Source organism: Papaver somniferum, chromosome 8 (genome assembly GCF_003573695.1).
Source record: "Papaver somniferum cultivar HN1 chromosome 8, ASM357369v1, whole genome shotgun sequence".
In the NCBI taxonomy this organism is placed as follows: Eukaryota; Viridiplantae; Streptophyta; class Magnoliopsida; order Ranunculales; family Papaveraceae; genus Papaver; species Papaver somniferum.
In genome coordinates this window covers 63,921,147-63,936,482 of record NC_039365.1, presented here as the reverse complement: position 1 = coordinate 63,936,482, position 15,336 = coordinate 63,921,147, and the positions used below count along the sequence as shown (strand labels likewise).

At 36.3% G+C, this 15,336-nt stretch overlaps 1 protein-coding gene and 1 long non-coding RNA gene across 2 annotated transcripts; one reads left to right on the top strand and one right to left on the bottom strand.

Annotated features, from left to right (window-relative positions):
- Positions 1-781: 781 nt before the first annotated feature.
- Positions 782-10,120, bottom strand: LOC113305623 (transcription factor IBH1-like 1). Its single transcript, XM_026554639.1, has 2 exons — positions 9,929-10,120; positions 782-1,227 (listed from the first exon to the last, which is right to left on the bottom strand). Exons 1-2 carry the CDS (start codon positions 10,065-10,067, stop codon positions 782-784), a joined length of 585 nt encoding a protein of 194 aa, XP_026410424.1. The 5' UTR covers positions 10,068-10,120.
- On the top strand, positions 1,428-2,525 carry LOC113306758. Its single transcript, XR_003338821.1, has 2 exons — positions 1,428-1,609; positions 1,990-2,525. It is a non-coding gene; the product is annotated as an uncharacterized LOC113306758 (long non-coding RNA).
- Positions 10,121-15,336: the final 5,216 nt, after the last annotated feature.

Sequence of the window (15,336 nt, the reverse complement as noted above, 5' to 3'; positions counted from 1 at the left end):
TCCATATGGGTCCAAAGTGTATCGTGAGAATATAAGATTTGAAGTTGATAATAAAAAATTACGAGCAATGTCGTTAAATATTTTTTTTTGACAAGAAAGGACAAAATTAAACTAAAAATGAGACCCACTACAGACAATGAGAAACATCAACAAAGTGAGCTAACAAAGCTAGCTCATGCCAATGACAGCATTCCAATTAGATACAAGGATAGAAAGGGAATAGCATCAAATAACTTTGTAGGCAAAGCCCAATTAAACAACATACATTTAACAAACACAATTAACAGTTTAACATGCCTTTTCTTGTTCGAATATAACATGTTATTAAATATATTACCTCTAAAACTTGGCGCCGGTTGAACTCAATAACCATTTCATCTCTAGCTAATTACTTTTTATTTTGGATTAGTTAGTAGTACTAGTAATTACAAGATCTGGGGATCGAACCCCTACCTCTCGAACTCCTACCTAGGGAGGGGAGTATGAGAACCATCAAGCTAGTTAATGGTTCTCCTAGATAGTTAAGTTAACCGACTGAAACTAAATTAAATCAAAGCTATCCTCAATGTATCACCACAGTTCATGAAACTAAATTAAACTAAATTATTTAAGTATATACAATAAATAACTTTATATTTCACCAATAAAACTGTATATACAATAAATAAGTTGCTTCATTCTCGCGTCCCATTTATCTAGTCTAATAATAATATTAAACAAGATAAAGAACAGGGAAAAGAAAAAAGAAGAAACATGAGATTAGCTAAGAATTATCATGGCCTTACTTGCAATTTTCTGACACTTCATTGGATGCATTAACAAGTCGTCGCATGACATCAACTTGAGCTCGAAGAGAGGAAATATAATCCAGGGTTTCTTCTAACAGAGATATATCATCTACCATGGATTCTCCACCAGGTACAAGAGTTTTAAGAACTTGAGTCGTTTTCTTTACCACTAATCTTTTAGCAATGGAAGTAGCAAGAACACGTTGAGATGGTGGCGTTGTACATTTTCGTTTCCTACTTCGACTTCTTCTTAAGACCTTCTTGCTTGTAAAAGATCCATTTGATGAATGTTTAGAATTATTATAAGTTATAACTCTCTGAAATTTATCGTCACCTAATATTTTCTCAACTATGATCTTATTGTTGTCATCATCTTGTTTTGAAGCTTTGGAAATTAGCGCTCTGCTCCATAGTGTTTTCCCATCTCTAGCTGAAGCCAGGGGCGGAGGCACCATGTTGCAACTGTGTGCAGTTGCATCCCCTTGGATTTTGAAAATCAATAGAGCGTATAGAATTTCCTAGACAAAAAAAATCAAAAACAAAGGTTTGCACCCCCTTAAATGTAAATATTTGCACCCCCTTAAATGTAAATATTTGCACCCCCAAAAATAAACAAGCCCAAAAGAAAAGTCCATTTTGGCTTTCTTTCTCCCATCATCGTTCACAGTTCACAGTAGGAGAGAATAAGCGTAACTTAACTCTCATAGGTTTTTCCCATAAACACATCAACTCTCATTCTCCCATACGTTTTTCTCTTAAGAATAGGGTTGTTGTAAATCGCACCGCTGATCACTTTATGTAAATCACATCGCCATTAGCAGGTACCTTCTTCTCTCATCCAAGTTTGGAGTTGACAGAAATTAAGAATAGGGTTCATGTTAAAATTGATGGGGGTTTAGTTTAATTCGTTTTGTATGGTAAATTAAGATATTATGTATCTATTTTATCTTCTTAACTGATGTTGAATCGATGTATTTGGTTCAATTTGATTTGGATATTTTCAGATTTTGATATAAATAAAAGTTAGGGTTTATGTCAAATTTTGGGGGTTTAGTATAATTTGTCTTGTTTGAAAATTTAAGATACTGGGTATTTGTTGTTTCTTCTAATCTAGTGTTTTAAATTTTAATCAAAACTATTCAGTTCAATTCCATAGTTAGAATTGTATTTCATTGTTTAATTTATCTTCATCTTTGTTTAGGAATGGACAAGTTTGTGATTAAGAGAAAGATAACTTCAGAAGAGTTTCTTTCATCTTCTATTACTTCTGATGTAACTGATCCACAACAAGTACCTTCAATTTCAAGTACTCAAGTACCTTCATCTTCTAGTGCTCATGGTCCAAAAGTACCTTATGCCGATGTTCTCAGTCCACAAGCAGCGGCCACAGTTATAGATGAGGAGGTATCGAGGTGGGACCTTCAAACAGACCCTGCAATGAGAAAACCGATCTTGAGTTATCATCCAAATGATCAAGATAAAGTCCGAAGAGCTTATATAGTAAGAGTTGGGTTTTTTGGTAAAGTATATAAGGTGTTCTTTTGGGTAACAATGCTGCATAGAAGGTGGTTTTTTGGGACTTTTGTGGATATTAGCACTTCTACATGAACCATAAAGACATAAATTTAGAGAAAATGATCTGAAATTTTAGAATTAACTATCTAACGTGCCTCTTGTGCTGTATATTTTGTTGTTACTGAACACTTGGGGTTATGATAATGAAAAATATTTTTGTTACATCTTTATGTTCTCTGTTTTTGTTGCTTCAAGTAGATGTTGGTAAATTTGATTATGACACAACACTTACAGATTTTATATTCTCTTATAATTTAAACTTTATATATATATATAAAGTTAGATCATATTGTATGGTCGAAAGTGTATGTTTCTGTGACTAACAGGTTTATTTGTTGGAGGTTGCTAGGATACTACGACGCTGGAGACGATGATAGTTAATAACATACGTAAAAGGTACACAATCTTTAGCATTTTTTTTTCTATAGCCTTTTTTTTCCTGGCGTTTTTAGGGGCCACCCCAAAGGATTTAGGGGTCATCAATTTATACCCAGCCAAAGACTCTAGTTAAGGGGTACCCTATATGATATTGAAGTTACATAAATGTCCTTCTGGTAAAACTGTATAAAAACCAAATCAAAAAAAATTCTACTCATTTCAACTCTTCTTCTTCCAGTTTCATATTATCTTCCGATTGTGGAAGAAAAAAAAAAATTTCCTCGTTCAACCGAAACATCGCCGCGAATCGTAAAATCAAAACATCGTCGATTCGATTATAAAACAATGGATAAGAGAAATGCAACCCACAGACCTAGAACCAAAAATGTTGCTCGGGGTATCGATCCAAACATTGGAATTTTAGCAAGAAATAAAGAAATTCTTGCTGCAAATGAAGAAGAACGCGAAGAAGAAGTACCCGGAAATGTAGTCGGTGGTGGCGATTCCGAGACTCAAACACTTCGTCAACTTCAAATGGCCCCAATTAGGTAAGAATCTATCATTTTTGGGGTTTATTTCGCTTTAATTCGTCGAATCGAGAAAAAAAATTTCTAGGGTTTTCGGTTATTTATCCAGATTCGGACGATATGCATGATCATTTACTTCCGAATGTAGTCGTGTTCTTCATTTTTCAAGAACATCGACAGTATTCGGGAGAAAGATTTGATGATTATCTGCCGAATATTGGTGGCCATATCTTCCTGGATACAAACTGCTAATAATCGGTAGTTTAATGAATTTTTTGGCTACCGAATATATTTAAGTAGACACAAAGTATTCGGAAGAACACTCACTACCAAATGTATATATTGAAAAAATCTCAAAATTTCTGATATAGGAAAAATCTCATTTTGGGGCCAGTATTTATTCGGAAGACAATATAATGTTTTATACCTCCGATTGTGTAGGATAAAATTTTAGAGTTTCTGAACTCCAGTTGATGAATATTCGTTTGTAAACATGTTTAGTTATATTCCGATTGTTTTTCATTCGGAAAAAATATGTGTCTTCTTACTTTCGAATTTGTACATTCGGGTTATAGATGTGCACTTTGTCTTCCGATTGTGTAGGATGAAAAATTTACAGCTTCTGAACTCCAATTGATGTATATTCGGTTGCAAATATGTTTAGTTAGCTTCCGATTGTTTTGTATTCGGGAACAATATGTGTCTTCTTACGTCCGAATGTGTACATTCGGGTTATATTTCCATACTTTGTCTTCTGATTGTATAGTTTGTAAATATTGTTCCTTTCTTTGTTGTTTAGACAAAGTCGAGAAGGGAGGAAGAAAGTGACAGCTAGTGCTAGGAGGGAAAGGAGTGTCAAAGATAATTCAGATGCTCAACAAAGCGAACAAGAACAAAGCAGTCAACAAGGAGTGCAACCAACTGTTGAACAACAAGGCAGTGAACAAGGGGTGCGACCAAGTGTTGAACAAGCCGCTCAACAAAGTGCAGGACCAAGTGTTGAACCAGTTGATCCAGTGGCAAGAGTAGAAGAAGAAGGACAACCAAGTGGTACCCAAAAAGCCAAAAAAGGAAAAGATGTTGTAAGGAAGGATATTGCTAAGAAAGCATCACATCTTGTCCCTCAGCACTTGAAGAAGAAGGGTATTCCAGCAGGCACAATCCTTGGACTACCAGCGGATGGAGGAAAATTGCTATTTGGATACAAAGACTCATGGGCCAGAGAAATATATGAAACCGAGGTAATAAAATTACTATTTTTTATTAATGTATTGTCTATGTGTTATATCGTAATACTTGTATTAAGGATTTTTTTATGTACTTTAATAGGATCATCAAGATGCGGTCCGTCTACTCAAACCTACCGCCACCAACAAAAATGCTTGCGTGGCCTTTATCCGGTGAATGTGAAAGGTTCAAGACAATTGTTGCCAACTCGGGGTTAGCTAATGCCGCCGAGAATTCATTGTTGGAACATGATCGTGTGGCCATATCGGCGTTCGTGGAGAGAATGTATCCTGAGACCGATACTTTCCATATGCCGTTTGGGGAGATGACGATCACCCCGGATGATGTTGTGCAGATTCTTAACCTTCCCGACCAAGGCACAGCTGTGAAGTTTAACTACACAAAGCAGTTAAGTTGGGCACAACTTTATTCTCTAACTAACAAGTGCTTAGGTTGGGATGAAGAGACAACAACAAGAGTTTAGGAGGCATGCCAGTTATAGAACAAGACAGATCAACATTACAGCTTTGATGAATATGTTCCGAGGCACCTTGGAGAAGGAAAATGGAACGTTAACTGATGAGCAAGTGAACCACGCTGCCACTGCATATCTCCCTGTGTATTGGGATGTGTCATATTCCCCAATACTTCTGGCAACCGGATCGACGCCAACCTTATACAACTTTTGGATCCTCTCCATGAAGTCGGTGACTATTCTTGGGGCACGGCATGCCTAGCATTCTTGATGGAAGAGTTGAGAAAGGCGTCGAGGCTAGGAACCTGCCAAGTTGCCGGGAACGTGGCTCTATTGCAGGTTTTTTCTTTAACTCTATAACTCACTCTATAGTTATTCGGTAGACAATACATATGATGCATATTCATAACTCCAAAGGACGCAATTCATACTCCAAAGGACGCATATTCGGTAGGAATTGATCCATCTTATTTTCCGAATGTTTGTTATTCGGTGGCTAGGTACTTTTTATTTCCGATTATATATAATCGGAAATATGTTTTTGATATTACACCGAATATACAGGCCAGAAAAACTAGAGGTTACTGAACTCCAAATGACGCATATTCGGTAGGAATTGATCCATCTTATTTTCCGAATGTTTGTTATTCGGTGGCTAGGTACTTAGTTTTATTTCCGATTATATAATCGGAAATATTTTTTTGATATTACTACCGAATATACAGGCCAGAAAAACTATAGGTTACTGAACTCCAAATGACGCATATTCGGTAGGAAATGATCCATATCTATTTCCGAATGTTGGTATTCGGTGGATAGGTACTCAGTTTTGTTTCCGATTATATAAATCGGAAATTATGTTTGGAAATTACTACCGAATATACACAATCTATTTACTAAAACTTGGTTTCTTATGTATATAGGCATGGATCTATGACCACTTCCCTATCCTGAAGTTGGCCGGAGAGAACCCGGGGTGGTGCAAAGGTACTCCTAGAGGAACAAAGTATATATTTGAAGACAACCGTTCTAGGACAAAAGAGCAGCAGTTGATTCGCATGAGGGAGATTTTGGACCAATTGAAGGCCTCGGACGTATGCTTTGATCCATACAAGGAAGATCGAGCCAGTGGGCATATAAATTTCGGTCGGACTTGTCCCTTTATTTTGGACCATTGTGGCACCCCACAGGATATGTGATGTATAACCCCTCTAGGGTGATGCGACAACACGGGTATATACAACATCAACCTCTGGAGAAAATGGGGGATTACTACAAATTGGAGTTGGAGTTGTGCTCTTCTAGTGGTGATAATCTCACGATTGTTCACACAGGCCCACCTACTGTTCTTGATAACTGGGATAAGAGGAATGACTTCATTATCGACACTGGTAGACGAACCACCGAGGTGATGAAATTCTCCAGACTATATGAGTTGGTATAACAAGGTATCACATCCTTTGGTTATCCGTGAAATCAAATCCAACACTACTGCGGCGGGTTCAAGTTATAATTGTATCATCAAAGACAAACCAGCTGGTTATGATAGACTGGTGCGTGTTCTTATATTTTTGTTCATTTTATATATTCCTATAAAAATTAGGTAATTACCGTTTGATGTTATGTCATTACGTATAAAAAACAGGTGAATAGGTTCAAGCGTGTTTCCAAAATGTTAACTGCATGCCTGAAGAGCGGAGATCCCATGCCAGCTGAGAAGATCAAAGAGGCTAGAGATCTAGTTGATAATATGGATAACGAAGATTATGCTGCCCAGTTTGGGGAGAAAGTCACGAAGAGGCATCAGCCCAAGGTGGCAGTATCAAAGACGGGTAAAAGAACTCGAGCTTCATCGAGCGCTGAAGCTGCTCCAACTGAAGGTGCTCCAACTGAGTGCTCAAACCCGTGGTCGTGCAGGACTGGGAGGTAGTCACGGTCGTAAAGTAAAGAAGAGCAGATAAATGACAATGATTTTTGTTGTACATTCGGAAATTTGTTTGGGTAACTAAGTTAGACAAGTTCAAATGACAATGATTTGTGTGGTATATTCGGAAGTTTTGGTAACTAATTTAACTTCCGATTATTTCAACAAAATTTGAAAAGTATTTTTTCCAAATTCTGATTTTTGGGCCATCGTACATTCGGAACTTTAAAAAAATATCCTCCGAATATCACAAGTTCAAAACAAACCACGCCATGGCTCCAGGTGGTTCCAAGGGCCAATATTGAAGGTTAGACACCCATATTCGGAAGTTTTGGTAACTAATTTAACTTCCGATTATTTCAAAGACAAAATTTGAAAAGTATTTTTTCCAAATTCTGATTTTTGGGCCATCGTACATTCGGAACTTTACAAAAAATATCCTCCGAATATACAAGTTCAAAACAAACCACGCCATGGCTCCAGGTGGTTCCAAGGGCCAATATTGAAGGTTAGACAGCCCATATTCGGAAGTTTTGGTAACTAATTTAACTTCCGATTATTTCAACAAAATTTGAAAAGTATAAGTTTTTCCAAATTCTGATTTTTGGGCCATCGTACATTCGGAACTTTACAAAAAAATATCCTCCGAATATCACAAGTTCAAAACAAACCACGCCATGGCTCCAGGTGGTTCCAAGGGCCAATATTGAAGGTTAGACATCCCATATTCGGAAGTTTTGGTAACTAATTTAACTTCCGATTATTTCAAAGACAAAATTTGAAAAGTATAAGTTTTTCCAAATTCTGATTTTTGGGCCATCGTACATTCGGAACTTTACAAAAAAATATCCTCCGAATATACAAGTTCAAAACAAACCACGCCATGGCTCCAGGTGGTTCCAAGGGCCAATATAAGGTTAGACATCCCATATTCGGAAGTTTTGGTAACTAATTTAACTTCCGATTATTTCAAAGACAAAATTTGAAAAGTATAAGTTTTTCCAAATTCTGATTTTTGGGCCATCGTACATTCGGAACTTTACAAAAAATATCCTCCGAATATCACAAGTTCAAAACAAACCACGCCATGGCTCCAGGTGGTTCCAAGGGCCAATATTGAAGGTTAGACATCCCATATTCGGAAGTTTTGGTAACTAATTTAACTTCCGATTATTTCAAAGACAAAATTTGAAAAGTATAAGTTTTTCCAAATTCTGATTTTTGGGCCATCGTACATTCGGAACTTTACAAAAAATATCCTCCGAATATTACAAGTTCAAAACAAACCACGCCATGGCTCCAGGTGGTTCCAAGGGCCAATATTGAAGGTTAGACAGCCCATATTCGGAAGTTTTGGTAACTAATTTAACTTCCGATTATTTCAACAAAATTTGAAAAGTATAAGTTTTTCCAAATTCTGATTTTTGGGCCATCGTACATTCGGAACTTTACAAAAAAATATCCTCCGAATATCACAAGTTCAAAACAAACCACGCCATGGCTCCAGGTGGTTCCAAGGGCCAATATTGAAGGTTAGACAGCCCATATTCGGAAGTTTTGGTAACTAATTTAACTTCCGATTATTTCAATCAAAATTTGAAAATTGTTTTTTCCAAATTCTGATTTTTGGGCCATCGTACATTCGGAACTTTACAAAAAAATCCTCCGAATATTACAAGTTCAAAACAAACCATAATCGGAAGTTTAGTTTTTATTACCCTTTCGATTATTCTAACCGAATATTACAATCGGAACCAAACAACACCATAATCGGAAAGAAAGTTGACTCATAACATAACCGAATATTACAATCGGTAGTTTGTTTAACAAAATAATCTACCGATTTCGTATAATCGGATAGTTTTTATATTAATAATACTCCGATTACATCCATTACATAAAATTCAAACGGCCTTAACCTTACAATTTCGTCAAAAGCACCTAAATCCATACTCCTAATTGACCATAAAAGTATTAAAACAGATCATAACTTCCAGTGACCATAGAAATTGTCCCTCTTGATTTTGTAGCATCCTTCATGTTCAAATCGTTTCCCGTAGAGGTCCACATACCGGCGATCCGCAAGATTTCTCTGAAATTACGAATGAGTAACAAGTTAGTACTAACTTTTGTTAATGTGAGTTGGAGTTACAGAGATACTTACTCGTTTTTCATACGTCCACCAAGGAAAAGCGTTCCTAACAAACCGTTCCTCATCTTCAAGTTTTCAATCTCCTTATCGAGCGCATTCTTTCTCATCTTAATGTCATTGGATGATCTTCGAATTCGATTACCATCTAAGGCCTCAAATACCATTAAGATACGGTTCCATATCTGCTCTTCGGATTCCGATTTGTGGAGCTTGTGAACACGATCATGAGTAGTTACCACAACCCACGCTCTATAAATAGCACAATCTTCTTCTTCGGCAAAAGCAATATCCATGTTTTTTGTTATGAAAATTAAAACTGAAGAGAGGAAAGAGTTTGGTGCAATTGGGGTGATAGATATGAGTTTCTTCATATAGGTTTAGGGTCCAACGGCTCTTTTTGTTTTTCCCAAAAACTCCAACGGCTAATTTGACGAAAGTTGAATGTGGAGAAACCAATAATCGGTAGGTATTAGATTTAGCGTATCTACCGATTATGGTAGCTTTCAAAATTTGAATTTGCGGCAACTTATAATCGGTAGGTTTTGTAATATATTTAACTCCCGATTAACGCTGAATCCAAAACACGAACCAAGAAATACTGCACCGACTTTAATCGGAAGTCTGGGAAATATTTTGGCTTCCGATTGCATTCGGAGGGTAACAATGTTATCATATCCTCCGAATATATAAGGATAATTTCGCCATTACGAATTATGCGAGATAAGGGTTGGATACATTTTCCCTTTGGGTGACCTTTTTAGTTTTATTGTTGGCCCCTAAATCCTTTTGAGTGGCCCCTAAAAACGCCAGGTTTTTTTTTGCTGTGTATTTTTTTCTTTACACCCTTCTCTTAAAATTCTGGCTCCGCCCCGGGCTGAAGCATGGCAACATCTGGTGATAATTTTATAGTCTTTTTTCTCTGCACAATATTCATGTTGTTCATTGAAGAACTACAAATCTTCAGACCCACTAACCATTTCTTGAGAAATTCTTGCTTGAACGCAGTAGTAGTTGGACGCATTGTCGACCGAATATCAAATGTATCACTCACTACTATTGTTCGTTCTGGACGGAGTGAAGATAATCGAGTTTGAATTTATAACAAAATCTACTGATCAATAATACAAGTTGTGTCTTGATAATAATTAAATGATGTAACTATTGTAATGCGCAAGTAGTTGAAGTGAGAGTAGTGGCAGCAGCAGCGAACAAATAAAAAGTTGACACATAGTGGGATAAGATTCTTGGTGTATGAAATCCAGCGTATACATAGCATTTTCGCATTTGCATAAACTCACTCTAATGTTCTGCCTGACAGAAAATCAGCTTTCCATTGAGATTCTTGTACAAGTCAGACGTCAAGTCAGATGTCGCTGTGAAGAATGAATGAGAGTAAGAAAAACAAACAAGGGCTCATCTTACTCGGGTAATATAATCCAAAGTCAGATGTGGAACGCCAGATAATAATAAAAAGAAAACCTCAAACTTTTGTAGATGTTTCTTATCCAGTAATTACACGAAAACAATGAGTTTTCATATTATTTTTTTTATAGATACATCCATCAACAGTATGGGTTGGCTCACGTGGAGTTATGGGTTATCCTTTTCCGGGACATCAAATGTGCTGTGTGTGACATCAATTTCCCTACTCTTGCAAGAAGGTTCACGTAGGCAGGATAATTATTTTGGTTAGTGGGATGAGGTTCAGGCCCCGTTACACGAATAGTCATAAAAGCCATTCCCGTGACGCGTTAGAATTTCGACATGTTAATGTTTAAATCCGTAGTTTCGTCCTCGATGGCTCCATTTAGAGAGAGAAACTTGCATATGTACTGTATATGCATGGCAAGTTCTTAAAACTACATGATTTACTTCCATGGAAGTTACAAATGGGTGCTAACAGCTGCCCACCCAACAAAAGGTGATTAACAGTTTGATATATAGTGTTAGCCAGAGGAGAGAGAACGTCGGAAATTTTCGCGGCAAGAATGGCGAGAAGATCATCTTCTCAACGTAGCAGAGCAGGGTTTTTGAATTTAGATCGGCAAGGACAACAGAGTTTACAGGGTGCGAAGAATTAGATAGCAATTGTTGAAGGCCAGCAAAGTGAAAGTTTTTCTTCACAGGGTTCTGAAGATTCTGAGGGATGGCAGATGGTTTCTAGAAATAAGAAACCTACAGATCAGAGAGACCAGATTCAAGATATCAAAATCGTCTATGAATACAAATCTTTTCTTTTATTTAGGAAACCTAACGGAATACTTTTTAATGAGCAGACAAGAAACACTAGGAAGATCATTCAAGTTCTTATAAGTCCAGAAGGAGTTATCTGGATGAAAAATATTTTGAAAAAGGAATCAAAAAACAGTTTTTATGGGTGTTGGTACTAGATTTTTCATCGAGGTAATGAACATATCTTGTTCTCTATAAATAAAAACAAGTATGGTGAAGTTTTCAGAGCAACAGTTTCTTGTGATTCAATAAAGAAATTTATGTGTTTTCCTTCAGAAGATGAGAATTTGAGATGGACTAGGTTTGTTAACATCTTTTCAAAGGTTGTTACTCAAAAGAATCTTAATAAGCCAAAACCACAACTTTTTTGGAGCAACAACAAACACAACCATTATTGGTGCAGCAGCAACGACCAGCAAATCATACTTCAGTTCATCCAGTTACTTATGATTCAAACAATTGGAATCATGCAATTATTGTTGAGACCTCTAAGAAAGTTGTCTCATAGAATCATATTGGTGTTGAGATTGTAAAAAGATTTAATATAGAGAAGGATTTTGATATTTATCCTTTTGAAGACACAAAATCCCTTTTCTTCTCTTATTCTCATGATAAGGACACTTTAATTCATAAAGGTTTTTGGAATTTAGATGATATGTCTGTTATACTTTTACCTTGGTGGAATGCTTCAAACTCTATTTCTCTACCAGAGATCAATTTAGAAGGGTCTTGGATCGAGATTTTTGGTGTTCCTTTTAACTTATGGGGGCAAAGTTTTTATTCAGATTTAAGTGCAAAATTTGGTGGTCTCCTAGAAATTCATTCAGTTACTAGCAATTGGGAGGATGTATCCGCAATACGCTTAAAAGTTAGAAGTTTTGATGGCATTTTATCATCCTTCCTTTATCATTATGGAGGATATTATTTTCCTATCAAAGTTCAGTCATTACATTCAATCAATGGCGATTTTGTTCATAGGAAGATCAGGGTTCAAGACTTAGAGATTGTGCCTGTTAATTTGCCAGCTGGTAATCCAGTCAAAGATATTTCATTGAATATAGAATGGCCGAGAATACCTCAACCAATTTTACGACCCCATGATTCGTGCAGGAAAGATTTATTTAGGAATTTTTCTGAAACAGGAAAAAGGAAAGACTTCAGCAACAAGTTTGGTATCAAATTTACAGTCTACCGTTAACTTTAATGGTAAAATTTTAAATTTTACGAATATGGATCCGGGTCCTTCTAATACCAAAAATGGGGAGGAATTATTGGGTCTTGAAAAATTCGGCCTCTCAAGAGTCACAGGCGGATAAAGCGTTACGCTTAGTGGTTGCTGACTCAGATGAAGATAATACCAGTTTGGATTCTTATCAACCACCCACAATGGATAACTTACCTATCTTTCAAACTTAAGAAGATGTTGAGTGTAAGGATCCTCAAGCTCGTCAACTCTATTAGACTAGTCAAGAGACGTATTAGCCGCTAATAACTCAGTTAGTTTAACATGAACGTTAATTAATAAAAATTAATATAACAACGATTTCGATATGAAACTAGTATCATTGGATAGATCTCGAAAAGTTACGCAGAATGGACTACTCAAACGTGTCGTTCGGATATCAAACGAACAAGATATCATCAGATTTGTTTGAAGGGAAAAATGGTTATTTACAGTTTAGCCGCCTTGGCGTCCCTTATCAAATTTCGGGTGCCTTTTGCTATTTTAGTCATCCTTATCCCCTATCGATCGAGAGGATAAACTCTCATCTCTATTTTTCTTTTTCTCGTTTCTTTCTTTTTCTCTTCTTCTTGTTCTTCGCCTGCGAGAGAGTTGGGAGTTGTGAGTTTGGTTTGAGAGTTCTAGTTGATGATGGAGAGAATATTAAGTAGAATATGGTGATGATGTTGTGATCTATTAATCTCGGGATGAAGGAGAAGATTGAGTTACTGTAAATCGAAATTATGGTTTATAGATTTGTTTGATGTCTTGAAGAATAAGAAGATGATATATAGAGCTACTATTGGATAAGGAAGCATGGGTAGATGTTTAATTGAAATTCTGAAATCGTTTTGAAGATGAATCAGAGAACCAAGTTAGGGTTTCTCAGAGAATTGAATTAAAGTTCAAATTAATGATGTATAAGAGGAATTAAAGATTGGGATTGGGTAATTGAAGAAAGGTTGGTGTTTAATTGATGAAGAGAAGTTTTTCTGAAGTAGAATTGAAAGGAAAAGAATTAGGGTTTATGTTTTGTTCTTCCCCAATTTATTAATTAGGGTTTTTGAGGGTTGATGATTACGAAACTCAGATCGAGAGAGAGGAAGAGTGGAGTTGGTTTTGGCAGATGGTGGTTGTCTTGAGATGGTTTCTCAATTGAGCCAATGGAAGGAAGAGTCTGATTCCAATTGCATGTGTGAGACTATAATGAGGTAATAGTTCTTCTAATCTGTTTAGTGAAGTTATTTAGTATCTTTGATTGAGTATGTGTAGTTGATAATTGAGCTAAGGCCTGGGTTTGGTATGAAATGAAGTTTGGTTTTTGTTTTAAAATACAAAGAATTTTTGTGTGTTGAATTGAAGTTCAGTATGCTAGAATTGGAGTTGTTATGGTTTGGGTGTTTTGAGTAGATGATGTATGAATGGAGGTTACAGGTAGTGGTGTTGTTATTATTGTTGACGTGGTGTTGTGGAATGCATGGAAGGAGTTGGAAGTATGTTTATAGAGGATATTGTGTGACTGAGTTTGAAAACAAGAGAATATAGAGGTGTTTTGATGTAGCTCTGAGGTTTAGTGGAGTTGAAATGATTAATTGGTTAGTATTTGTGGATGTCAGTTTAACTGTGATGTGGGGAGGTTACAGACATGTTTTGAGTGACTGCAATTGTTAGTTGAACTGAGGTTACAACGGTGGATGGGTATGGCTATGCTGGTGGAACTAAAGTGTGTTTTAGTGATCGAACTAAGCTGAATTGGTAGTGGTGATGATGTTTCAGTTCATGGATTGGTTATGAAATAAAGAGAGAGTGATGAAGCTGAGGTTAAGCTTAGTTTGATGGTGATTATAAAGTTGTAGATAGTGTTCTGTGAAAGCTTGGAAAAGCTGCAATTGCGGTTAGTCTATATTAACAACGATCGATTCAAATGATGAACCAGTGGATCGTGGATCTCGAGGTAGGCGTGGCCTGTCATCAAAAGAGGTGGGAATACATTTAACTCTTTTAATCATTATTGTTTCTTTTACAAAAGTTTATGTTTACAAACTCATGCATTGTCCGTTTGTGTATTCCATACATTGTTTAATTTGCATTATGATTGTTCTGTTGATGCTTTGAATCTTTCCACGATTTGGAAAGGACTTGTATTGTTTGTTTGTCAATATGAATTGTTATGGGAAATAAGAATTTCCACTTATGGTATATAGGATACGCTCCTTTGCATTTATACCTACTTTATGTTTTTTCGGTGTGGAAATGGCATCAATATTATACATAGTTTAAAGAAGGAGTTTTGTCCGTATACATGTTTGTTTATTTCAGTGACTTGGTCACTTTTTAATGTTTGGGAAAACATGTATTGTTTTCCAATTTTTGCTTATAATTACTTGAAAGTTAAATGTTATTCCTACTGGGCACCCCTTTTAGGGATGATGTGCTCACCCATTCCCACTTTCATTTTCAGAGACAGATCAGAGTTGCGCAACGGAAGCTTCGAGGAGTTAGTCCGTTTGTTAGATTACTTCGGCTATGTTTATTATGTTGCATATTATATTTGAAAACCAAATGACTAATATATATGTATCATTTGAGAGGAGTTCTTGTATATATATTTCTGAGCAGGGCTAGTTTTGGGTTAAGTTTTGTAGCAGATTTCTTAATTGAATGTTTAAGTAAATGATTTAGATTCTTAGTGCCTCTTTATTTAGATAAACTCTTGATTAGTCAGCTGCTAGCTTTGGGGGCGCTACAATGTTGGTATCAGAGCTCACCATTAGATCTTAAATGGGAAATGATATAAACAGCCAGTGCAAGTTAGTGACATAGATTAGTTTAGAAT

Bases quoted from the DNA above. Each gene is read 5' to 3' on its own strand.
- LOC113305623 (XM_026554639.1), bottom strand. From the start codon at position 10,067: ATGCGTCCAACTACTACTGCGTTCAAGCAAGAATTTCTCAAGAAATGG. The intron at 1,228-9,928 runs TGCTTCAGCCCG...TGCCTCCGCCCC, and splicing joins ATTATCACCAGATGTTGCCA to TGGCTTCAGCTAGAGATGGG.